The 24,400-nt window shown below is 43.1% G+C and overlaps 4 protein-coding genes across 5 annotated transcripts; 2 read left to right on the top strand and 2 right to left on the bottom strand.

Moving 5' to 3' along the window:
* Nucleotides 1-1,414: 1,414 nt before the first annotated feature.
* LOC129752533 (uncharacterized) lies at nucleotides 1,415-2,303 on the top strand. Its single transcript, XM_055748307.1, has 4 exons — nucleotides 1,415-1,883; nucleotides 1,944-2,000; nucleotides 2,075-2,164; nucleotides 2,223-2,303. The coding sequence occupies exons 1-4, from the start codon at nucleotides 1,452-1,454 to the stop codon at nucleotides 2,301-2,303; spliced, it is 660 nt and encodes a 219-aa protein (XP_055604282.1). The 5' UTR covers nucleotides 1,415-1,451.
* Nucleotides 2,304-8,185: 5,882 nt separating this feature from the next.
* LOC129758579 (uncharacterized) lies at nucleotides 8,186-9,678 on the bottom strand. Of its 2 annotated transcripts, XM_055756113.1 has the most exons (5): nucleotides 9,654-9,678; nucleotides 8,664-8,923; nucleotides 8,549-8,605; nucleotides 8,381-8,470; nucleotides 8,186-8,321 (listed from the first exon to the last, which is right to left on the bottom strand). In XM_055756113.1, exons 2-5 carry the CDS (start codon nucleotides 8,904-8,906, stop codon nucleotides 8,241-8,243), a joined length of 471 nt encoding a protein of 156 aa, XP_055612088.1. In that variant the 5' UTR covers nucleotides 8,907-8,923; nucleotides 9,654-9,678; the 3' UTR covers nucleotides 8,186-8,240. The 2 variants fall into 2 exon arrangements, with proteins under 2 accessions (XP_055612088.1, XP_055612087.1); XM_055756112.1 differs by having other exon boundaries at nucleotides 8,664-9,677.
* Nucleotides 9,679-15,102: 5,424 nt separating this feature from the next.
* On the top strand, nucleotides 15,103-16,524 carry LOC129752534 (uncharacterized). Its single transcript, XM_055748308.1, has one exon. The coding sequence runs from the start codon at nucleotides 15,103-15,105 to the stop codon at nucleotides 16,522-16,524; it is 1,422 nt and encodes a 473-aa protein (XP_055604283.1).
* Nucleotides 16,525-20,121: 3,597 nt separating this feature from the next.
* Nucleotides 20,122-24,400, bottom strand: LOC129752535 (uncharacterized). Its single transcript, XM_055748309.1, has 2 exons — nucleotides 22,577-24,400; nucleotides 20,122-22,479 (listed from the first exon to the last, which is right to left on the bottom strand). Exons 1-2 carry the CDS (start codon nucleotides 24,398-24,400, stop codon nucleotides 20,122-20,124), a joined length of 4,182 nt encoding a protein of 1,393 aa, XP_055604284.1.

Genomic DNA, 24,400 nt, shown 5'->3' on the forward strand with positions numbered 1-24,400 from the left:
AGTACGATTCACATTGCGACTATATCATTATCGATTGTAGATTCGATATTTTCTGGTAACATCTTTAAGTTAAGATTTGCTGAATGGGCATCTGAAATTAGTTAATGCTCGAGGCAGCAGCTGTTTCAATCGTTTTAAGCGAGTATTAGTCCAAGGAGGTCTGAGTGGAGGTCGAGCCATGGAAACAGATTTGTTAAAAATATCGTCTATACTTGTACAGAATGAACTAACAGCTACATCTACACTAGTACATCTTTGGAGATTTGTCCAGTCCACTTCAGATAGACGTAGGTTCATGAGATCGAAATCAGCACGATGGAAATCACGTGCAGCTGGGTAGAAAGCCTCAACAAAAGCGACCGGACTCGGCTGGTTGAGGGGTCATAACATAGGTATGTGTACAATTTACTGCATCTTTCTTTTTTTTCCTCCTTTGATGAAGAAAATGATACTTGTATCCGAACAAATTTCTTTCGTTTCTATAATTAATATGGTGAACTTTATCAAGCAACTTTATCATTGACGAAAGAAAGTCATAAAGATTTCTGATACTTCGAAAAGTCGCTTCACGTTTTATGTGGGTATTTATGTAAAGCCGGACGAAAACCCATGGGTACACCCAGGAGTTTTTTCCTGAAAAGGATTTAGCTAATTATGCACACGTGCAGTGGCACCATTAATTAAACAAATAAATGACACCTTCCCAAAACAACCACTCAAGTTTAATCAGATAATACAGTACAAAATAAGTTTTGTACCTCTTCCAAGGTGGCTTCCAGTGGAGAACACACGTGATGGTGTTAATAGCACACGTGTCGTTTTGAACGTCTGGATACTTACGTTTGCATCTATCAGTTGTTTGAGAGCAAACTTACTTATCAGTTGTGAATATTTTTGGTATTCATTAAGTCATACATTCCAGCATGCATTTTATAAACGTCGAAAACAGCATACAGCAGGAAAATACCGTTATAAATGGTGTCAAAACTGTAATGACAATAAGCCAACTCTTTGGAGCGGCTCCTTACCCGACAGAACAAATTCTATATCCAGAATGGAAACTGAGTTCTACTCAAAAAATGTTCAAAATTGTACACGTCGCGTGGATGACTTTCCTCTTTGGAATATTTTGCTACTGTACTGGATCTGTTTACTTAAGAACATCCCACAACGAGACTTCCTACTCTTTGATGTTATATCGATTGCAATTTGTGCACCTGTTTGTAAACATGTTTGTGGCATTTATTGTATTACAAATCAATACAGCAAAATATCGGTTGTTCGTTAATTCGATGCGAACTCTCGTTCAAGCGATTCCTTTGAACATTTTAAAATGTATCGTTCACATTTCTGTTCTGAAACAACGAAGAATTTTGTTGATCACGGGTGCAGTTTTGCTTTTGTGCATCTTCTTTCAATTCTTCACTGACAATTCCATCACTCTTAGTTTCATGGTAGTCGGTTATTTTTTCGTTCCAATTTGGATTCTGATATTAGCCATAACGCAATTTACCTTCTTTGCAACGATGTCACTCGAAACATGTAAAGTTATGAATCGACTAGTGAAAAGTTTGATTGATAAACAAAACTGCTCTAGTACGGAGAAAATTTCCTGCACATTGGACACTATGCGATGCAAAATGTTAATCATCAAAAGTTTACTCACCGATTTGGGCCGTTTGTATGGAGTTCTCATTGTCAACACAGTCCTCAGCGGAGTTTCTGCCACAGGGCTAGAACTTCTGGAACTGTATCACTTTATTCAAGAGCCCGATTACTCCGTCGAAGGAATAGTGTATTTCGTATACACTTTAACTTGGATTGGCTTTCTTTTAGCTGAAGTCCTTCTCTGTATTCGGCCTTTTTATTTGGTGCAGAAGGAGGTTTGTCTGTTTTTTTCTTGTTATTTTTTTTAACTCGAATAATAAAGTAAATTTTTTCAGATAGTAAACCTTGGACTAAACTTGTGTAGTTTAAATGACATTCGACTCTTCGAGATGGTATTTTACAAGTGAGATTTAGAGTAGTTTGTTTGCTTTTAACCCATGATTTATTTTTCTTAAATCCAAAAAAGTCTGACAGGTTCGCCCAACAAATTCTAGTTTCGTACAAAAATACTGTAGCTTGTGGCGTTGTTCCACTGGATATGCGAATTTCAGTAGCGGTAAGTGAGATTTTATGTATTTTCAAGATACACACTTACTTCAAAAATCTTTTTGTAGATCGTTACAACGCTATTCACCTTTTTCGTGTTGATGATTCAAGCCAAAAATACAGCCGAGAGAGCCTTGCTTTCAAATTAAATTGAAAATAACTTTTAGGTAAAGCTGCTCTAGACAGGCACACGACGGGCAATGTGACAAACCTCGAACCCTGAAGATAAGAGGCGGGCCTCGAGTCGTTAGAGGAGAGGTCAGGCCTCAAACCGTCAGGCGGAGAGGTTTGTGTGGTCAACCCCGAGTCTTTATGATAAGGGGTCGGGTCTCGAGTCGTAAGGGTTCAGGCCCCTTATCAACAAGAGGAGGGGTGCAAGTGGTCACCTCGAGTCATTACGAGGAGAGGTCAGATTTCAAGTCGTTAGAGGAGAAATCGGGCCTTGAATCGTGCACAGAAGAGGTAATACTCGAGTCGATGCGAGGAGGGGTCGGATCTCCAGTCGTTAGAAGAGAGATCAGGCCTCAAGTCGCGAAGAGGAGAGGTTGGCTCGCAGTGATCGCAAACTTAACTCTTCTAAGGGGGGGGCTCTGATAAGAGCCGATTGGATAGGGAGCAAGCGAGGAGGAAGCACAGAGGAACAACACACATCTACTGGCACCTTTCATTTGGTGGTTTATTTCACTATGTTTACTGTAAACACATTTCTCTCACTGTTGCTGGATATCAATTCTTCCTCTGCTTCCGGTGGTCTTGGACTAGACCACGCCTGACTGGATCGCCTCCTCCTGGATTGGCCACTCCACTGGACCGATGCTGCCACGATGGTGGTTAAAATTAGACTGATGATGCAACGCGCGGGAGCGCGCGTTTTTATACCTTCGTCTCGTCGGCTGCTGCTCGCTGATTGGCTGGCGTTCATCTGGCGTTCTTCCACTCCCGCTCTTTTCTCAGTCCTCTTGTCGGACTGAGCATACTCCCCACCGGAAAGTTAGAAGTTGTCCCGATTGGTGGTTGTCCTCGAACTTTCTGGAACCTTCGAATCAGCAGTATTCGGCGACACATCGCTTGTCAGTGGCTCGCTTGCTGGAATGCGAACCCGAGCTGCTGAACCTGGCATGAAATCCCGGTTGGTGGTTGACGTCGATCTTTCTGTAACCTTCGACGAATTTTCTAGAACCTTCGAATCAGCAGTGTTTGGCGACGTACTTCTTGTCAAGGGCCCACTTGCTGGAATGTGAACCCGGGCTGCTGAACCTGGTATGAATTTCGATTCTGCTGGACCCACTTGCTTTGATCGTTCGATCTTGTTGCGATGCTGCGATTGAAGACTCGCCTCTTCTGGGGGACCAATTGTTGCTGGCAACTATCAGGCTGATGCTGTTGTATTGGCAGTGCTCAAACCCATTCAAGCCGACTCTCGATTGCCATGGACACCTCTTCATAAAGAGCCGCGATGATCTCTTGATGGTGCTTCGTGTACTTGGCCTTAGAGTACTCGACACTTCGTTGATTCACTCTCAGTTGAGCTGCAGTTAGCCCAATTATCTAGTGGTTGACTCGTTTCAGAACCATATTTACTCGCTGGATGTTGCGTTGCACCAATCCACGGATGTAGATAAGCGCTTCAAGCCTCTGGTATTCACTCGCTGAATTCGGTTTCATCTTCTCTTGTTTGCTTTTTGCTTCCTCCATGCTTCGCTCACATCACGTTGCTTCCCGATCTGCTCTCTCAAAGGCGGAGGTATTCCGTCGGAATGGACTGTAGGAGCGGCGCTTGGCAAAACAACCACTGATGGGACGCACTCCCCCTGCAGGAGCGAGCCTCTTCTAGACAACCCCTGGTGGTTGACTCACCAGTGGAGGCAGGTCCTCGGACTTGCTGCCTGGAGGCCAAGGCCGGTCGATCACTGACGCCACAGTGATCGCAACTAAACTCCTCTTAAGGAGGCTCTGAAAAGAGGCGATTGGACCGAAAGCAACGAGGAGGAAGCACAGAAGAACAACACCAATTCAGTACTGGAACATTCTGGATTTTATTCTCTCGGACTATTTACACTCATTAACTTTGTCACTGTACGAGTCGTCTGATAATCGGCTTCCTTTCCTCGGGTAGTCTCAGAGAAGGCCACTGCTGGCTGGCTCTTCTCTTCTCTTCCGCTGCTGGTCGCTCTGCTGGATCGATGTTGTCGCGTTGATAGTTGAAAATACACTGATGATGCAACGCGCGGGAGCTCGCGTTTTTATACCTTCGTCTCGTCGGCTGCTGCTCGCTGATTGGCTGGCGTTCATCTGGTGTTCTTCCCCTCCCGCTCTCTTCTCAGTCCGCTTGTCGGACTGAACATAATTTTTTTTTTAAATATTCCTAGATCGTTGTACTCCATTTCCCCGAAAACCATTGCCCAGAATGAAAAATCACCAGAATTTCAATCACCAGAAATCCACTTCCCCAGATGTTTTTTTCCCAGAATGCACCATTTACCAGTATTTTTTTCCCAGAATGAATCATTCCCCAGAAAAAAATTTACCAGAATGAACCATTTTCCAGAAAAATTTTCGCCAGAATTGCCATTTCCCAGAAAATTTTATATGTTTATCCAACCTGAAATTCAAAAAATTAAAAAAAGGTTTTTTCCACAAAAATTGGATTCCCAGATTACTATTTTTTTGCGGCAAAGCCGCAACCAATGAGGATGAAAGGGCCGAGGCGGCACAAAGCCGCCGAAGCTCCCAAATCCAAGGTGGCTGCCGACCCGCCGTCGGCAGCGGCGGCCTTAAGACATTGGTCTAGGTCTGCCGGGGCTTCCTAGGTCTGCATGAAAGCGAGGGGTGATTCCTTAGCCCCGTTCGCCACGCGACAGCGTGAAGGACAAAACGTCTTTCAAGTTCGAACGCGCAGCGTGAGGAGTCGGATACCAAAACGGTTTTTTAAAGGAGCATGGTAAGCATTGCATCAATTTAAGTACCCAAACCATAAACAAAGCACAATATTGATTCTAAAATAAATTTATTTGGAAAATTTCAAAGTTGTAGTCATTTAAAAAATCATTTTGAAAAAAAATAATTTCGATTCATATGAAATTTACAAGAATTCATTAGAAAAAAACAATTAAAAATACTAGAGGAAAAAATCTGGGATTTGTGCCATTCTGGGAAATGGTCCATTCTGGGAAAAAAAATTCTGGCAAATGGTGCATTATGGGGAATTTTTTTTCTGGAAAATGGTTCATTCTGGGGCTTGATTTCGGGTATTTGTCATTCTGGGAAAAATTCATTCTGGGCAATGGTTTTCGGGTAAATGGGATACAATCTTCCTAGATGCCTGTAGACAATCTTCCGCCTCAATTAGCTTTTTCTTGTCCAGCTTGATTTTGTTCTCTTGTCTATAAAAAGTACGAGCTGTTAAAAGAAAACTGTTTTGCGCATTTGCCCTTTTCAAAAATCGATACTGAATGAATATAGGTATATCTCAGACGGCAGGAAAGTTACTGTTGTCACCAATCAAAGCGTATCATGGCGCGTTAAATTGAGAAGAAAATTTCACATCCAAAATGGAGCTGCACTTCACACCAAATACAAACAATACGTAAACTAGTAGTATTTATTCAACCAGATTTTCCGTTTTCTCTCCTTAATAGTCCAAAACTGATTTAAAACAAATATCCAAATCCATCACTTCTCTCGGAGCTTTCTGAAGGTTTAAGTCCGACACGAGTAACGGCTGACCTACAAATTAATAAATAATGACTTGCTGCAGCATTGTCCCGCGGTTTTTGTCACGACGACATGGCATCCACAAGTGACAGTTAAATAGTGTTGTTAGCATGTCAGTTTTCATTCTATGCTACCGATAAAATCTAGTGCTTTTACATCGAAAGTCCATTCCAGGCACCGGCGACAATAAAACATTTTGAACGAGCGCATCCTAACTATAGGGGAGAGTGGGGATACTTGATCCCCTTTTCTTATTTGCACCATATCTTTTTGGAAAAATTTAGCAATTCGCCGTCTTTGACATTTTCTGACAGCTTGTAACTTCAAGTTTCTATGCTCCAAAATTTGGAACGATACTTGAACCCGTTGATGAACTAGAAGCCTTTTCGTGGGAGTAAAAAAATTGCGATTTTTCTGAAGTTAGGGGAGACTTGATCCCCTATTGAAGGAGACTTGATCTTTTATTCAGGAAGCCCTAATCCTTGTATAAAAATCAAACAAAACCCCAAGATAGAATGTTAATTGACTATTTTGGTCATGTTTGTTCTCATTTCACAATTTATAAAGTCTGCTTCATTTAATATTGGAACAAATTCTTTTGCTCATTGTGGCGCTCCTAGTGGACGGATTTGGAAACTTTTTTCACCCACGTGTCGGAAAATTCATTACCTTTCACCATGTATTTATGTCATAACACCAAACGATAGCATTTTGTAAACAACCGCCATGGAAGCCGAACGGAGAGATCAAATTGTGCACAGTTTTCTTACGAGTACGAAAACGAGAATTTCTTCGAAACAGCATTGAATAATTTTTTTAATTTTTTTTATGAAAGAGTAAAGAAAATGCTACATTTGTATGAAAAACAAATTATGAATTCGTTAATAAATGACTGAACTACACGCAATTTTTTGTGTTCCAATATTAAATGAAGCAGACTTTACATCCGTCGAACTTGGTCAGCACTTGGTCGTACAGCTTTCGAGCACGGATTCTGGCCACATTGTTCTGCTTCAGCGTCTGATTTGGCTGTTTGCTGGCTCGGAATGACCTTATTCCTTCCCGGAGACGAATTCGTCGCACCGTACTGTGAGCGGCCTGGAACTTATTGGCCAAATCGCGGTCTGGAAGATTGGGATTCCTCTTGACGGCCTTGATGACTTTCCCACGCAGTTTCCGGTCGACAGTTCCACTCCGACGCTTCGAATGCGGCTTCCGAGCCGTCGTCAATGTTTCCTTGTACTGCTTGATAACACGCCATACGGTATTTCTGGGCATTTTAAGCTGTTTAACTAGCTTCGATGCCGACAACAATGGATTTTCAAGAAAACTGTGCACAATTTCATCTCTCCGTTCGGCTTCCATGGCGGTTGTTTACAAAATGCTATCGTTTGGTGTTATGACATAAATACATGGTGAAAGGTAATGAATTTCCCGACACGTGGGTGAAAAAAGTTTCCAAATCCGTCCACTAGGAGCGCCGCAATGAGCAAAAGAATTTGTTCCTATATTAAATGAAGCAGACTTTAGCAGACATAAGAAGAAAATTCTAGAACTTTGTCTCAACGCTAAAAACATTGCATACTTAAAGGGACTATTTTTTTTATAATTAAGAGAAAATTAATTATTTTTGCTCTTTTCTTCAGACAATTGTTTAATAAATATTAGTTTTTGGATATATATAAGTAGTTTCGTAATCAGCAATCAAAACGATCAATTCAGAAGTAGAATATGCCGTTTGGAAGGGGGATCAATTGTACCCAACTCTAGGGGATCAATTGTACCCATAATCAACATTTTAGAAAACTTTTTCTGAAAAAAGTTGAGAGTTTTCCATTGCTTCGAAAATATGGCATTATGAAGTTCATTTTACGCTCGAACGATTGATACATTGGACCAAATATTTTTTTCATAATTTTCCCATGTAAGGAACATTTTAAAGTGATGAAAAAAGATCTTCAAGTTACATTTTGTGAAATTTTTCAAACAAAGTTCAATTACTCAAACAATTATTTTGTTAAAAAATTTTAAACTACAAGCATTGTTATTTTGCTCATTTTGGTACATTTTTCTAGAACATTTGATCTTTGTACGACATTCCAGTTTCGAGATATAGCTAAGGAATCAAGTATCCCCAGGGATCAAGTATCCTCATTCTCCCCTACTGTTGTTCAGTCAAATTTGTGGAACTAGTCAACATAGTTCAGGGCCAATCGTGATTCTACGGTCTGAATCAAATTTAGCGTTTTCGTTTTTGATTAGCGGAAAAAAACCATTTTCTTAGTAAAATACTGAAACACATAGAAGATTTTTTTTCCAGTTCTACATTTCCACTCGAAGAAATCCCAGTCAAAGATGTAAATTTTAACTGTTCAAAACGAGATCAAGGATCGTTCGGCGACATCTTTGGATTGAATCATCAAGATGAAATATGTGGTTAATGTTGCAACGATCTACAAAAAAAAATTAATTTAAAAAAGAGTGATGCTTTAACGAACGCAACCAAAGTCACCGTAACACCTATTCGCATATCCAATGAAACTATGCCACATAAAACAGGTTTTTTGCACAGAACGAGAATTTGTTGGGAGAATCGATCAGACTAGAAAAACGCATTACAAAAAGATTAAAACCCTGAACAAATTATAAAATGTTTAGATATTTTCTTAGAAATAAATACCATTTCAAACAGCTGTTTGTTATTGACGTTGCACAAGTTAAGGCCCATTTTTGTTATCTGAAAAATATTATATTACTAATTTTTTTCCCTTGTTTAGAACATACAACTCACTCACCTCTTTGTGTACCAAATGAAAAGGGAAAAGGCATAACAAGACTTCAAGCAACATGAAAATCAAATACAGCACAGTGTACAAGAAGTATACAACTTCGTTCGTGGAATAATTGGGTTCTTGAAAATACTGATAGATTTCTAAGAGCTCTAAACCCGATCCAGTAATGTTGCCCAAAACTGTGTTGACAATTAGCACTCCATTTAAACGGCCCAAATCGAATAGCAATGTTTTGATGGTTAACATTTTGTAACGTATAATATCTAACGTGTAAGAAATTTTCTTCGATTTCGAGAGGTTTTGTTTTTCAATTAAATCTATAACTATTTCATTCATTACTTTACAAGTTTCGAGTGACATCGTTGCAAAGAATGTGAATTGGGTTATGGCTAATATCAGCATCCATTCGGGAATAAAAGAATATCCAACAGCTACAAAACTTAAAGAGTATGAATTGTCAGTGTAAAACTGAAAAAATAAAAACAACAAAACACTGACACTCAAGACTAAAACTAATCTTCGGTGCCTAAGAACTGATGTTTCAACTATAAGTTGTACTTTGTTCAAAGGAATGCCCTGAACAAGAGATCGTATGGACTCAACAAACATTTGATACTTTGACAAATTTATCTGAAAAACAATCATAACCATAGACATGGTTACGAAAAGGTGCACAAACTGCAAACGAAATAGGATCATAGAGAAGGAAACTTCATGATCTAAAGTTTTTGAAAATATAGACCGAGTACAATAGCAAAAGGTCCCAAAAAGAGTAATTGTCCATAAAATTTGAAAAATTTTGAAAATTTTTTGGGTAGAACTCAGTTTCCATTCCCGATGCAATATCCGTTCTGTGGGGTACGGAGCTGCTCCAAAGAGTTGGCTAATGGTCATCACAGTTTTGACCCCATTTTTAATAATATATTCCTGCTCCACAAAGTCCTCGTTATTGATGAAGTACATCGTTAACACTAAGCAAATGTTGAATGGTACAATTTAGTTTGCGACCGTAGTGATTAGTTATCCTCAAACGACTGTTGAACGTCGACAATCTACCTAATATGAAAAACATACAAGTAGGTACCTTGTTAATTATTAATTCATAAACAAACATGTTGAATTTGTTTGATACTGGAGCCATCCGGTGTATTCGTTTCAAATGGAATCAATTGGTTTTATTTACAAGTGGCATCTTAACTTAATGAATCAATTGCACGAAAAGAAGGCGTTCATCGAAAGATGTTCACTTTATGTTTGTGAGGTCAAACGTACATAAAGGGTGATACGGTCAAAATTTGGTCAAGGAAAAACGCGTGTAAATCGGCGAAATCGTTTATTTAAAAAATCAAATTAAATTTCTTTTTCAAGTTTAATTAGTATAAAATTCAGAAAAAATATTCAGCTAGGCTTCCGCTTTTCCAAATCCGAATTGCCGGGCCAAACGCTTAACCCCTGCCATCAGATTTTTTACAGCCACCTTGTCCACCTTCTTCGCCGCAGAATGCCAGTTTGCTTTGAACTGCTGCTCGTCCTTAGCAGTTTTTTTGGTCTTCTTTAGGTTCCGCTTGACAATAGCCCAGTATTTCTCAATTGGGCGGTGCTCTGGCGTGTTGGGAGGGTTCTTGTCCTTGGGAACCACCTGCACGTTGTTGGCGGCGTTCATGGCCTTTTTACCGTAATGGCAAGATGCCAAATCCGGCCAAAACAGTACGGAACAACCGTGTTTCTTCAAGAAAGGCAGCATACGATTATTCAAACACTCTTTCACGTAAATTTCTTGGTTGACAGTCCCGGAAGCTATGAAAATGCTGCTTTTCAAGCCACAGGTTCAGATGGCTTTCCAAACCAGATATTTTTTCGCGAACTTTGACAGTTTCATGTGCTTGAAAATATCTGCTACCTTTCTCCTTCCTTTTGCCGTATAAAACTCCTGTCCCGGAAGCTGCTTGTAGTCGGCTTTGACGTAGGTTTCGTCGTCCATTACTGTTGGAACTTGACTCGTGGACTGTATGTAGAAGGGCATTGGGAACGACCACTGGATGCCCGCTCCCCTTGCGGGATTGGGCCGGACAGGGCCACCCCCTGTGGTTGCCCAACCAGTGGAGGCAGGTCATCGGGGGACGCTGCCTGGAATGCCAAGACTAATCGACGATTGCCACCAAGACTCGCTAAACTCTTTCGATGGCTCTTAAAAGAGCCGTTTGGGGGGTGGCAATTGAGAACCGGGAGCAAAATCGTTGGAGCAGCAAGCACTGAGAAAAACCCACTTCACTTAGCTTTTCATGTTGTTTATTTCATCACTGTTTCTCTGAGTTTTCTTTTCCTTCTTTTTAGCAGCACGATTTCCTTGCGCAACTCTATCGGCTCCGTCCGAGCACGATGATGGTGAGAAGCTTTCAGCCCTAGCTGCTTCTCTCTCTGGCTGTTGATTCGCTCTCTGGTTGCTGCTTCGGCTTCTCTCTCGCTTCGCTTCTTCGGGATGGTTTCGGTTCCGCGATTGAATGAAAACTGAACTCGCTCGACGAACGGGACCACGGTTTTTATAGCCTCGGCTCGTCGCGCGCTGCTCGCTGATTGGTCGATGGTTTTTCTCCCCGCTCTCCCGCTTCGGACCGCTTACCTTCTTGCGGTTGCTCTCCTTCGGCTCGCGCGTTTTCTTCAGTCCGTTCTACGGACTGAACAATTACCACGCAGTCAAACTTCGTCAGCATCGTCGTGTACAGCCTCCACCAGTTCGCATTCGACCGCGTTACCGATCGGACGTTTTTTTCCATTCGCTCTGCGTAAAGTGTAGTATTTTCTCTCTTGCGTTCTCGAGTATTCTCGATCACGGACATCCTTTTCACGCGAGTTTCCAGTGCCAGTGTGGTGTTTATTCAGCGAAACATCGCAATTAGTGTTTTCTCACTCCGAGATGGGGGAAACTCCCCCAGTGTGGGGCGGGGCACTTAACCCGCCAGGAAATCGAAATATGAGAACTGTTCCTTCATGGATGGACCCGTTTGGAGAGTTTGGCGATATGCAATTTCTCCGAATGAAACCATCCGGCCTCCAAAAACTTCCCAAAAACCCCTTCATCATATCGATGACTGTCGAAAAATACGTCGGAAAAATTGACGGAGAGAATCCTACTGACCGAGGGGAGAGTTATCTCCTTAAAGTCAGGAATTCCGCTCAAGTCAACAAGCTGCTCAAACTGGATCGACTGATAGACGGCACTCCGATCACCATCGAACACCACCCGACCCTTAACCTTTGCCAGTGCGTGGTGTCATGTGAAGACGCTGCGGGACTAAGTAACGACGATCTGCAAAGTTTCCTTGCCGATCAGGGCGTTACGAAAGTTTATCGTTTTCTAAGAAAATCCGGCGAAAAAACGGTTCCGACCAACTCGATGGTACTCACCGTTAAGGGCACCACTCCTCCTCCTCATATCTTCTTCGGATTCATCCGCATCGCAACTCGGCCATATTACCCCCGCCCACTCTTGTGCTACAACTGCGGCACATATGGCCACTCGAAGCTGCGCTGCAAAAATTCCCCCATCTGCATCGACTGTGGTGACTCTGAAGTTCACAAGGACTGCCCCAATGAACCGCACTGTGTCAACTGCCAAGGAACCCACTCATCCATAAACCGGAACTGTCCCATCTTTCAAGAGGAACAAGCCATTGTCCGCCTCAAAGTCGACTTGGGAATTTCCCAAGGCGAGGCCGTCAAGGTTTACAGAAGCCGACTACAGCGCCAAAAAGAAGCCACCGGACGAGCTCAAGCCGAAACCCTTAAAGACGAGCGGATCCGTCAACTGGAAGCCCAAGTTTCTCAACTTCTGGAACAACTGGCCAAACTCAAGGACAATCTCAACGAATCTACTCTTGTTGGGGGTTCCACAACCACTCAAGAGGATTCCGACGACTCCAGCTGCGACTCCGACCGTGACGGCGGCAACAATCGTCACACGACGGTCATCCGTACACCAAGCAACACGTCCACCCCGAAACGGAATAGGCAAAACAGTTCCATCGAAAGCCCTCCCAGCCAGGTAACAACACCGAAGAAGATGAAGAAGCCAGCCATACCAGGTAACCTCTCAAGTCCCCCATCAAACTCAATTGGTAAGTCATCCTAACTCGACTTTGAGAAATTCTTACTTCCGAAAACCAAACCACTTTATTTTAAAAAAAATGGCTTATTCTACCCCCAATTCAATCTCCCAAATGTTCACAAACAACTGCAGTATAACATCCACCAGTAAGAACCCCAAAAAATCTCCTGCCCCTAAAAAATCATTAATCTTTGCCGTTCAATGGAACACACGAGGATTAACAAGCCGACTCCCAGACATCCAATTACTAATGCAGAGATTCTCCCCACAAGTTTTGGCCATTCAGGACATTCTCTGCAACTCTTCAGTACCGCAAAATCTCATCAAGGGTTATCAATTGCATATCTCCAGCAACCCAAGCTCCCGACAAGGCGCTGGCCTTGCAATTAAAAATGGAATCCCCTACGATCTGATCAATATTAACTCCACATTGAATGTTATCGTTGCCAAGCTGCATTACCCGTTCAACATTACTGCTGTCTCTCTCTACATCCCACCTCAAACTACCTACTCTGACTTCACTGAAAAGATCGACGATTTACTCCCACAAATTCCAACACCATTTATTATCATGTCTGACCCAAACGCCCACTCTCTGTCATGGGGCAGTTCACACACATCTAGGAAGGGATCTTATTTAGAAAATCTTGCCATAGCCCATAACCTAACCATCTTGAACAACTCTCAACCCACCCGCCTAGACCCTTCTACAGGTAACATGTCCGCCCTGGACCTCACGATGGTCTCATGGGAGCTAGGCCCAAAGTTTTGCTGGAATGTCCTCGACGACTGCCATGGCAGTGACCATTTTCCCATCCTAATCAAAATCCAACATCCTACCCCGCAAAACACTACCAGGCCTCGATGGAAGTACGATAATGCCGATTGGCTTGGTTATCAACTTGACGTTGACAGCCTCCTATCAACTCATAACCCTACTTGCGTTCAAACTTTTTCCACAATTATTCTAAAATCCGCCGAAAAACACATCCCCCGCACTAGTGGTATGCCCGGGAAAAGCGCCGTCCCCTGGTGGACCTCCGAGGTTAGAGATGCCATCAAATTACGGCGAAAAAGACTACGCGCTCTTAAACGTATCCCCAACGATGACCCTCGAAAAGAATCTGCTCTCGCCGACTACAAAATCGCTCGGTCCTGTTCAAAACGAGCAGTGAAGGACGCTAAAATCGCAAGCTGGCAGAAATTTACCGAAGAAGTACATCCAAATACCCCCTCCAATGTACTTTGGGCAAAAATCAAGACCCTCAACGGGGACTCCCGTAAAAACCCCTACCACATCCTGCTTAACAACAAATACACCAATGATCCTTCTACCCTAGCCAACTCCTTCAGTGACCTCTTTTCCTCAGTCTCAACTTCATCCAACTCTCCTCTACCCGATCTTCCCTCCACACCCAGTCATATAAACTCCGACTACAATAGCCCTTTCACCGTCGATGAACTGGAGTTTTCCCTTCGAAAAGTGAAAGGCCTATCCGCCGGCCCAGACGAAATAGGATACCCCTTACTAAAAAATCTATCACTCCTCGGCAAAAAGTGTTTCCTTAACATCCTTAACCTCATCTGGTCGGAAGGGAAACTTCCCGACAGCTGGAAGACTGGACTAGTCATACCTATTCCCAAACCAAAGCAAAACCTACACCTGATCGACAATTATCGCCCAATTACCCTTCTTGATTGCTCCGGGAAAATCCTAGAAAGGATGGTAAACCGTCGTCTACAAACCATCCTAGAAAAACGAAAGCTTCTAGATTCTCGACAGTTCGCTTTTCGGACCGGGAGGTCTACCGACGACTATTTCGTAGAACTAGAATCCATCCTTTCAACCTCCTTAAAAAAACACCAACACGTCGAATGTCTCTCGCTCGACCTGTCGAAAGCGTTCGACAGGGTTGACAGACCGGCAATAATCACCCAACTGGTCAAATGGGACCTTGGTGGGAGGATGCTCCAATACATCAAAGATTTCCTCACTAACCGATCCATTCAAGTACTCATCAATGGAGCTCGTTCATCCGTTAAACCAATTCTTGGAGGAGTGCCTCAAGGCTCTGTTATTGCCCCCACTCTATTCCTAATAGCGATAAACACACTCTTTCACACAATCCCAAACAACATCGACACACTAGTGTACGCTGACGACATACTCCTAATCTCCACTTCTCCTTTTGCTAGAATGGCTCGAAGAAGACTGCAATCGGCCGTCAATTCGGTTGCAGGGCCCCTACCGTTGGATTTCAGTTTTCTCCCTCCAAATCATCCCTTCTTCATTTCGGCCCTAACAGAAGAAAACTCAAAAAAATTCCTCCACTAACAATGCTTAACCAAATCATCCCACTGGTGCATTCTTCCCGGATATTAGGAGTGTGGGTTGATGACCGCCTAAACTTTAAGTGCCACATGAATCAAATTAGAAAGAATGCCATTAACAAGCTCAATATTCTTCGAATTCTCACCAACAAAACCAGTTTTGCCCATCGAGATTCCCTTTTTCGATTTCTCCACGGCTGGCTTATTCCCTCTATCCTTTACGGCCTCGGTTTTACCAGCCTGGCACTTGACGAAGTTATCAAAAGACTGGAACCACTCTACAATAACTGCATCCGAACAATTAGTGCCGCATTCTGTACCAGCCCTATTGATTCTCTAATGGCCGAAAGTGGGCAACTTCCTTTCAAATTTCTTGTCGCTAAACACCTTTCCTCCAAAGCTATTCGTTCTCTTTCCTATCAATGCCCCCCAGACTCACCGTTGGTCCAAAGAACCAACTCACTATTAGTGGAACTTGCCGGAATTACTCTCCCATCAATCTCTTCAAGAAAAGGGCTGAAAATCAAATTTTGGAACGACCCCACACCTAACATTGATCTGTCCCTGAAACATAAAATCAAAGCTGGGAGCCCCCCCGCGATTGTTTTGCCCTTCTTCCGTCAACTGGTTGATGAAAAGTACCTTGAACTGCCCCACATCTACACCGACGGTTCCAAGACCAACAATGGTAATGTCGGATGCGGCATACACAATGGTATCTCCGACCGAAGCTTGCCTCTCCCTAAATCCTGTTCTGTTTACAGCGCCGAAGCCTACGCCATACTAGAAGCAATACAAATGTCAGATCCAGGTGCCGTTATCTGTTCAGACTCGGCCAGTGTTCTGACGGCGTTGGCTGCCGGCAACGTACTACACCCATGGGTCCACACCATCTCAGAGACAGCTCCCCAGAAAAACATCGTACTCTGCTGGGTGCCGGGTCACACCGGTATTCAGGGCAATGAGGTGGCCGACCGACTGGCATCCGTCGGTACAGAGCTTTCCCCTCCCTCAATTGAAATCCCGCAATCTGACGCCACTCGATTCATTCACAAGACAATAAGAAATGCCTGGAATATAAAATGGTTCAACCATTCACACGCCAAAATGCGCGAAGTTAAAAATACCACCGAAAAATGGTCCGATAGACCAAGTCAACCTGAGAGGCGAGCCCTCACCAGGCTACGTACCGGGCACACCCGACTTACTCACGCCCACATAATCACCAAAGATGAACCCCCCCTATGTATATCCTGTCATTCCCCAATAACCGTCAAACACATCCTCACCACCTGCCACCAATACCTCCCTCTAAGACAATCCTGTGACCTATCCCCAAGAATACGCCAAACCCTTTCCAACTGTCCTTACGAAGAAAAAAAACTTATAACTTTCCTCACCAAATCCAAACTTCTCTTCGAAATATGACTCATCATTCAATGTTTGTTTTTTACTATCTTTCCCTTTCCTTTCTACATAAATCTTGAGAAAGCACAAGATCTTCTCTTTAGTAACTCTAACTATCTTTTCCCTTTAAAAAAAAAAAAAAAAAAAAAAAAAAAAAAAAAAAAAAAAAAAAAAAAAAAAACCGAAAAAAAACAAGAAAAAACCGAGGAAAAAAAATTACAAAAATCCAAAAAATGCATACAAAAACAATGAGAAATCTGCTTGCCAACAACGTGAAACGGTTTGATCTACGGGATGAATAAGCAAACAAGTTTAAAATCCCAGATAAAAGAAAAAAAAAAAAAAAAAAAAAAGTGTACAGCCTCCGGGATCGCGCTTTGGCCGTTCGTATTTTGTTCATCATCGCGATTTGGAGTCACTACCTTCTTGTAAGTCGAAAGTCCGGCTCGTTTTTTGGCTCGATGCACGGTTGTAGACGATACACCCAGCTTATTTGCGGCATCTCTGAGAGAGAGGTTAGGGTTTCGCTTGAAACTACCGGCAACTCTCTTTGTCGTCTCAACGACTTCCGGTTTTCGATTTCCCCCTGATCCAGACTTCCTGGCTGTTGACAAACGTTCCCCAAACACTTTAATTACATTTGTAACGGTTGATTTGCAACTTTTAGCGATTTGGCCAGCTTTGCGTGCGAGTAGCTCGGATTTTCGCGATGCGCGAGCAAAATTTTGATACGCTGCTCTTTTTTCTTGGACGGCATTTTGACAACTGAAGAGTGAATTCCAAAATCAAAATAGGAGCAACATTCCACACACACACACCTTCAAAATGAGGGGTGTTCAGGTTTTTTAAATGCAAAATTGAAAGAAATACGTCAAGTTGATATTGACCAAATTTTGACCGTATCACCCTTTACATTAGGTCGAATGGAAAGCAATCGAAAAACATCTTAAATTTCAATCATGGTTATGTTGTCATTCTTACGAACTCGTATTACGCCACACGTGTGATGCCTTCCTTAGTGAATGTTATTGACTGATTTTCGATACAGAAATTATTGGAGGAAAGGATTTCTCAATGTTTAAGAAACTTAGTTCTCTTGCCATCATAACAACTGAATATATTTAATCTGATACAGCTCTTGTAACCAAATTGCCCGATTGAAGCATCAAAACGAAATAGGTCGATAACGTTGCAGCAATCTGAAAACAGAAATAGAGTTTTAATAAGTATTTCTCTTGACACAGAATTAAAATAAAAAGTAAACAGACGGAAACAGCACAGTAATTCAAACTTTCAAACAAACTGAGCTAATATTAGTACCTTTTTTTCATACGGATTTAAAAAAAAATGTGAGAATAAAGATCATAAGTTTTCGTTGACCTTGCAGATAATTTTAATTTCTGTTTCATTAAAATCCATGTTTATTTGAATTATTTGCAATTAGGCTGTGGGAATGAAAACGTAAGCAGTTTCGACCACCTAAACAAAACTTTTCTTTGACAAACAAATTTTTGATACTTAAACCCACTTTTTAGCTTACTTACTTACTTAATGATCCCGCGCCGATCCTCCGATGCATAGGGCCGTTATAAAAGACCTCCAATGTTGACGATCCGGAGCCAGCGTCTTCACCAGGTCCCAGTCAAGATTCTCGTCGACAGTTCGGATTTCAGCGAACTGTCGAGTTTCTGGATCTGCCTCTTCTTCGATGTCCCTCTGGATTCCATTCAAGCGCCTCTCTGCAAATCTCGTTTTCATCTTTCGGTAGCGTGTGCCCAATCCATCTCCACTTACGTTCCCGAATCTCGATTTCTAGCGCCCTTTGATGACACCGGCGATGTAGTTCTTCATTCGAGATCCAGTTGCCACGCCACCAAGCGCGGATGATATTCCGCAGGCAGCGGTTTACAAATACTTGCAGTTTTCGCATCGTTACCGCATATGTGCACCAAGTTTCGAACCCGTACAGCAAATACGGATTTGACGTTTGAGTTGAAGATTCGGATTTTCGTTCTCAACTTATAGCTCAGCTACCATAAAACTGGAGGGATTTCCTGTGTTGATCTCCATCGATTTGGCCTTTCCGACATTGACTTTGAGACCTGCTGCCTTGGAACTTTCGGTGGGGTCGTTGCTCTTGGGTTGTGTCAGCCAGGTCAAGGTCGTTCAGTTGCTCCATTGTTGAAAGATTCTACGGCAATCCTCGGTTCGGTGCACAGTCGATCGATCCAGTCAAAATCTCATCCATTACGATTAGAAAAAGTAGCGGTGATAAGATACATTCTTGTCTCACTCCAGCAGATACCGGGATTGGTTCGGACAAGACACCGTCGTGCAAGACCTTGCACGAAAATACCTCGTATTGTGCTTCGATGAGATGGACTAGTTTCTCTGGAACCCCTCGTTGCCTTAAAGCCGCCCAGATATTTTCATGGTCAAGTCGGTCGAATGCTTTTTCGAAATCAACGACCACCAGCAGAAGAGAGCCCTGGAGTTCGTTGATTTGTTAAAGTATGGTTCGTAGCGTTGTGATGTGGACCACACATGATCGTCCGGATCGGAATCCAGCTTGTTGGCATCGGAGTTTAGCGTCGATTTTCTCCTGGATCCTGTTCAGAACCAATTTGAAGAGTACTTTGAGGGTTGTACAGATCAACGTTATGCCTCGCCAGTTACCGCACTCTGTCACGTCTCCTTTCTTCGGGACCTTTACGAGGATACCCTGCATACAGTCGGCCGGGAATGTTGCAGTATCCCAGATGTCAGCGAAGAACCGGTGCTTTCAGCATTTCAGAGGGATGCAATCGATCCTAGGTGCTTTGTTGGATTTAATGTTTTTGATCGCCGCTTCTATTTCAACCAGCTAGGGCGCTTCCGAGTTGACGCCATTTATGCGGCTTACTGTTGGCGCTTCGAGCTGCGAGTTCTGTTGACCATTGCTATTCGTGACTCGGAAGAGTTGTGCGAAGTGCGTAGTCCATCGTTTGAGCTGATCTATTCGATCGGTCAATAACTAACCTGTTCGATCTTTCAGCGGCATTAGTTCTTGCATCACTGAGGCGGCGAGAAATGTCATAAAGTAATGTCATAAAGATATCTCCATTGGCGGCAGCTCTTTCTCCCTCTTCAGCTAGGGAGTTTGTCCAGGCTCTCTTGTCTCGTCTACAAGCTCGTTTAACTGCCTTTCCAGCTCCGCGTATCGTAAGCGGGCGGCTGCTTTGGCTGACCCGGTACAAGCCTGCTCAATTCCGACATTCGCCTTTCTCCGATCTTCGACCATCCTCCAAGTTTCATCCGACATCCATTCATTTCTTCTTCCACAAACTTTACCGAGAGTACCATGGTTCGTCGTGATAAAGGCATTCCACACCATTGCTCTTCGACTGTTCCGTCTGTCGGCAATTCCGAGGCTCGGGATTCTAGCTGTTCAACGTTTGCCCTGTTCACCTCTAGATTCTCCTGTTTTAGTCGAAGTAAAAGACCGTTATTAAAACTAATTAACTTTTATTAACGAGAGCGATACGTACATAACGACGATTCAAGATAGACTGAACATTACACGCTGAATCATAAATCACCAACATGTAGTCAAATACAACATCTTCCCTTTTCTTAAATTCAAAAATCCAGTTGATAGTCGTTCAACTTTTTTGGAATGCGGGTGGTTCTCTTCGGACGGTGTATCTCGTTCGGTGTAACTGACGGAACCCTTTCCATCAATGATAGCGTTGGTGTAATCGATGATGATGACGTTTGCGATGTAAACAAATCATCTGATTCGTTTTGATTTGCTTTCTCCGAACTTGGTACTGCTTCCTGATTATCAGCTGCTATATTTGCTCGGTTGGTGTTTCGGTTTGGACAAATATCTGGAACAACAGCTTCCGTTGAATTTGGCTTCAGGTGAACCAGTGATCTGCGATAGTTTTCTCCGTTTGCTTGTACCACATACGATCTGTCGGTCAATCGCTTTTGGACGATACCAGGAGTCCAAAGATTGTCTGTTGATGGTGTAAGTTGAACAAAAACCGGAGATCCAGTTTGCAGTTCCGGTAAGTTACGAGTTGTCTTATTATAGTTTGCTTGGCTTCGTTGACGATGAGCTTCTATTTTAGCTGGTACATCCTTGACAATTTTCGGCTGCAAATTCGAAACTGCTGAAGGAACCCCGCACCGTGTGGACCTTGAGAAGAGACGGGCTACTGGACTCGATCCGATTTTATTTGGAATGTTTCGCCAGTGCAGCAAAGTATACCAGAAATCAGCACCGCTTTCGTTCGATTTTTTCAACAGTCGTTTTGCAAGTTTGACGGCCGCCTCGGACTTGCCATTAGCTTGCTGGTGGTAGGGTGCTGAGGTAACGAGCTCGATGTTCCATTCTGCTGCCAACTTCATCATCTTTTGGTTCACAAAATTGGTTCCGTTGTCAGTGAGCAATCGCTGGGGAATCCCGTGACGAGCGAAATTCATCTTGCAGACCGTTATCACTGTATCGGCTGAGAGATCCTTAAGAATGTCGATCTCGAAGAAATCGGAGTAGTGATCAACAGTGACGAGAAAATAACGTTTCGATCCCAAATACTCGGCCACAAATACGTCCATAGACACCAGCTGAAAAGGGTATACCGGTATCGCATGGCTTTGCATAGGTGGATTTGGCTGCGATGCCGCATACTTGGCGCAAATGAAGCAACTTTTTATCACCTCCTTGATTTGGGAGCTCATCCCAGGCCAGAACAAATTAGCTCGTGCTAACTTTAAAGTGGCCTCGATGCCATTATGACTCGTGTGGCAACAATCTATCAGCTTTCGTCTCAGCATAAATGGCACCAGAATACGGTCGTTTCGGAACACTAAACCATTTTGAGATGTCAATTCATGTCTATAGGTATGGTAGACACGCAAATTATCCGGCACACGATCAATAGATGAAGGCCAACCACCACGAATGAATTCAACAAGCGTCTGCATCGATGGATCCTTCTCTGTCTCGGTCTTGATTTCTTCCAATCGAGCGTCCGACACAGTCAGGTAATTCTTGAGGTCTAGACTTTTTAATTCACTAAACACTTGGTAAACATTGTGCTTCTGGAATTCCTCCGATTGTTCGGCCTCTGGAAGTGGTGCTCGGGATAGTGCGTCTGCTACGACGTTGTCCTTTCCAGTGATGAACTCTACTGCCAAATTGTATCTCTGCAAGTTCAGCAGCATATGTTGCAGCCTTCGCGGCGCAGTCAGAAGAGGTTTACGAAACACATTTATCAATGGCTTATGGTCAGTTTTGATGGTTGTCGAGGGATTACCAACAATAAGCTGATCAAAACGAATGCACGCAAATAGAATAGCCAATAATTCCTTCTCTATTTGGGCATAATTTCTTTCCGTTGCAGACAATGTTCGTGAAGCGTACCCAACAATGCCATTCTGCTGAAACACGGCTACCCCAAGACCAGTGCTGCTGGCGTCGCACTCGATTGACAATGGCAGGTGCATATCGTAGTACTTGAGCGTTTTCGTGTCGGCTACCAGAGACTTAATCCGATTGAACTCCTCGTTTTCTACAGCAGTCCATTTCCATGGTGTTGATTCGACAATCAATTTTCGTAGGTTAGACATGTTAGCGCTTAAGTTAGGGATGAATCGGCTTAGATAATTGACCATGCCGATAAATCGATGTACTTCCTTGGCATTAGTTGGAGCGGGATATTGTTTTATGGTGCTGATTTTGTCTTGATCTGCTTTCAACCCATGGTCAGTTAAAACATGTCCATAAAATTTAACTGAATTTTCGCACAACTTCAGTTTCGATCGATTGAGCTTAACGTTGCTGGCGTCAAGTTTGCATAATAACTTTTTCAAACGTTCGTTGTGATTCTGCAGCGCTTCTTCCAACGAATTACCAACACCATACACCAGCAAATCGTCGGCAATGCATTCCACTCCTTCTAAGCCTTCGATGACCTCCTGCAACTTGATCTGGAATATCTCCGGTGCCGAAGAAATACCAAAAGGAAGACGTGTCCAACGGTATCTCCCAAAAGGGTGTCCAGAATGTTGTTAGTTTGCTGCTTGCTTTATCCAGCACCACGTGCCAGAATCCCTTTTTGGCATCCACAGTAGAGAACACCTTGGCGTTTCCTAATTCGGGTAGAATTTCGTCTAGTGTGACAAACTGCAAATTCGGTCGTTTCAATGCCTTGTTTAACGGTACCGGGTCAAGACAAATGCGTACACCTGATTCGGGGCCTCCTCGTTGTACTATTACCAGGTTACTGACCCAGTCGGTGTGGTTGGTTTCCTTGACGATTATTCCATCTCGCTCCAATGACTCGAGTTCTTCTTTAAGTTTACCTCGGATTGCTATAGGTACACGTCGAGGTGGTTGAATAGACGGTGCAATGTTGAGATCAATCTCCAAGGAAATTTCTCCGGGAAGCTTACCATAGCCCGAAAAAAGATTAGGGTGGCTATCGACGATTTTTTGAGCTTTAACTCGATAAATGCTGAATAGATTCTTTGGGGGTTCAGAAGGAGCTTTTGATTTCTCGAAGGAGACACTGTGGCAAAACTTTACAAATCCTAGCTCCTGAGATGCTCTAGCCGATAAAAGTGGACGATGATTGCCTTCTACTACATGAAGCACTAATCGATATTTTTTATCATTTCTTCGGCAAGGTATTTTAACTTCTCCCATGTTATCGATCGGATTACCACCGAAACTTTGTAATTTTAATTTGGAAGGAAGAATCAAAGGGTTTCGCTTACCAGTATACTGCATCAGACAAGTGTACCCAATTAGGCTCGTGTTCGCACCTGTGTCCAGTTCACAGAGGACCTTTTTCCAGACGTTTCCGAATTTCATTTTCAGCTCAGCCGACACGCTGCCACCGGTTCCTGAGTTATCGAATATTCTGCCGATTTCCAACTCCTCCTCGGCTTCGTCCGTGGATGATTCACTGTCTGAGGTTGCTCCGGTATCCGAAGGACTGTCTTCTTTCACTTCCTTCACACGTTTGAACTTCTTGCTATGCTTCTTCTGCGACGAGCGGTACTTGCAAACTGCTTCATAGTGGTTTTTCCCGTTACATCGATAGCATTTCTTGCCGAAAGCAGGGCAAACTCCTTTTGCGAAATCGTGTTGTTCGCCACAAAACTTACACGTCGGTTTCCTTGGCTTGAAACTTCCTCGTTGCTTGCTGACTTTTAGTACATCCTTGGGCTGGTTTGCTGAAGTAGATGCTAGATCCTGAGAACGTTTGCTCGCTATCTCTTCGGCTCGGCACAGATCGATAGCTTTTCCAAGGTTGATATCCGCAATTGTCAGCATTTTGGTTCGTAGGTGGCTCCATTTGTTCGTGGTCACAATCTTATAAACGATGAATTCCTCTTCGAGCGCTCCTAATTTGGCCATCTTCGCTAACAGTTTGAGACGACCGTAAAACTCATCGATGGATTCCACTGGATTCTGAACGGCTTCGAAGAAATCCAATCGATCTATAATAATGTTTCTTTTCACTAACACTTTTGCTCTTATTGCCGCCAGAGCTGACGGCAGATCGACTTGCTGCGCTTCCGTTAGTTCAAAGTTAAAATACTTTCTTCTTGCTTGTTCTCCGATCACTGATAGAAGGAAACTCACTTTCCGGCCATTCTCCGCCGGTGGCCACCTGTCCATGCCAACGGCTTTCACATATTCGTTCCAAGATTTTTCAAAAAAGTCTAGATTTTCAGCCATGTCACCTTCCAAACATAATGGCGACGGCTGTGGAACAGTTACACTAGAGGCACTATGCTGCGGTCTTTCGGATTGGCCAGCTGCTGGCGCTACCGATTGCAGCAATTGCTGGAACATCTTCGTTTGGTACTCCAAAAACATTTTAAATTGTCCTTGATCCAT

This window comes from Uranotaenia lowii, chromosome 3 (assembly GCF_029784155.1).
Source record: "Uranotaenia lowii strain MFRU-FL chromosome 3, ASM2978415v1, whole genome shotgun sequence".
NCBI lineage: Eukaryota > Metazoa > Arthropoda > Insecta > Diptera > Culicidae > Uranotaenia > Uranotaenia lowii.

Bases quoted from the DNA above. Each gene is read 5' to 3' on its own strand.
- LOC129752534 (XM_055748308.1), top strand. From the start codon at position 15,103: ATGCTTAACCAAATCATCCCACTGGTGCATTCTTCCCGGATATTAGGA.
- LOC129752533 (XM_055748307.1), top strand. From the start codon at position 1,452: ATGGTAGTCGGTTATTTTTTCGTTCCAATTTGGATTCTGATATTAGCC. The intron at 1,884-1,943 runs GTTTGTCTGTTT...AAATTTTTTCAG, and splicing joins TTTATTTGGTGCAGAAGGAG to ATAGTAAACCTTGGACTAAA. The intron at 2,165-2,222 runs GTAAGTGAGATT...ATCTTTTTGTAG, and splicing joins ATATGCGAATTTCAGTAGCG to ATCGTTACAACGCTATTCAC.
- LOC129752535 (XM_055748309.1), bottom strand. From the start codon at position 24,400: ATGGATCAAGGACAATTTAAAATGTTTTTGGAGTACCAAACGAAGATG. The intron at 22,480-22,576 runs GCAAGCAGCAAA...GAGATATTCCAG, and splicing joins GGCACGTGGTGCTGGATAAA to ATCAAGTTGCAGGAGGTCAT.
- LOC129758579 (XM_055756112.1), bottom strand. From the start codon at position 9,623: ATGTACTTCATCAATAACGAGGACTTTGTGGAGCAGGAATATATTATT. The intron at 8,606-8,663 runs GTGAGTGAGTTG...AATATTTTTCAG, and splicing joins TTCATTTGGTACACAAAGAG to ATAACAAAAATGGGCCTTAA. The intron at 8,322-8,380 runs GTGACTTTGGTT...TTTTTTTTGTAG, and splicing joins ATATGCGAATAGGTGTTACG to ATCGTTGCAACATTAACCAC.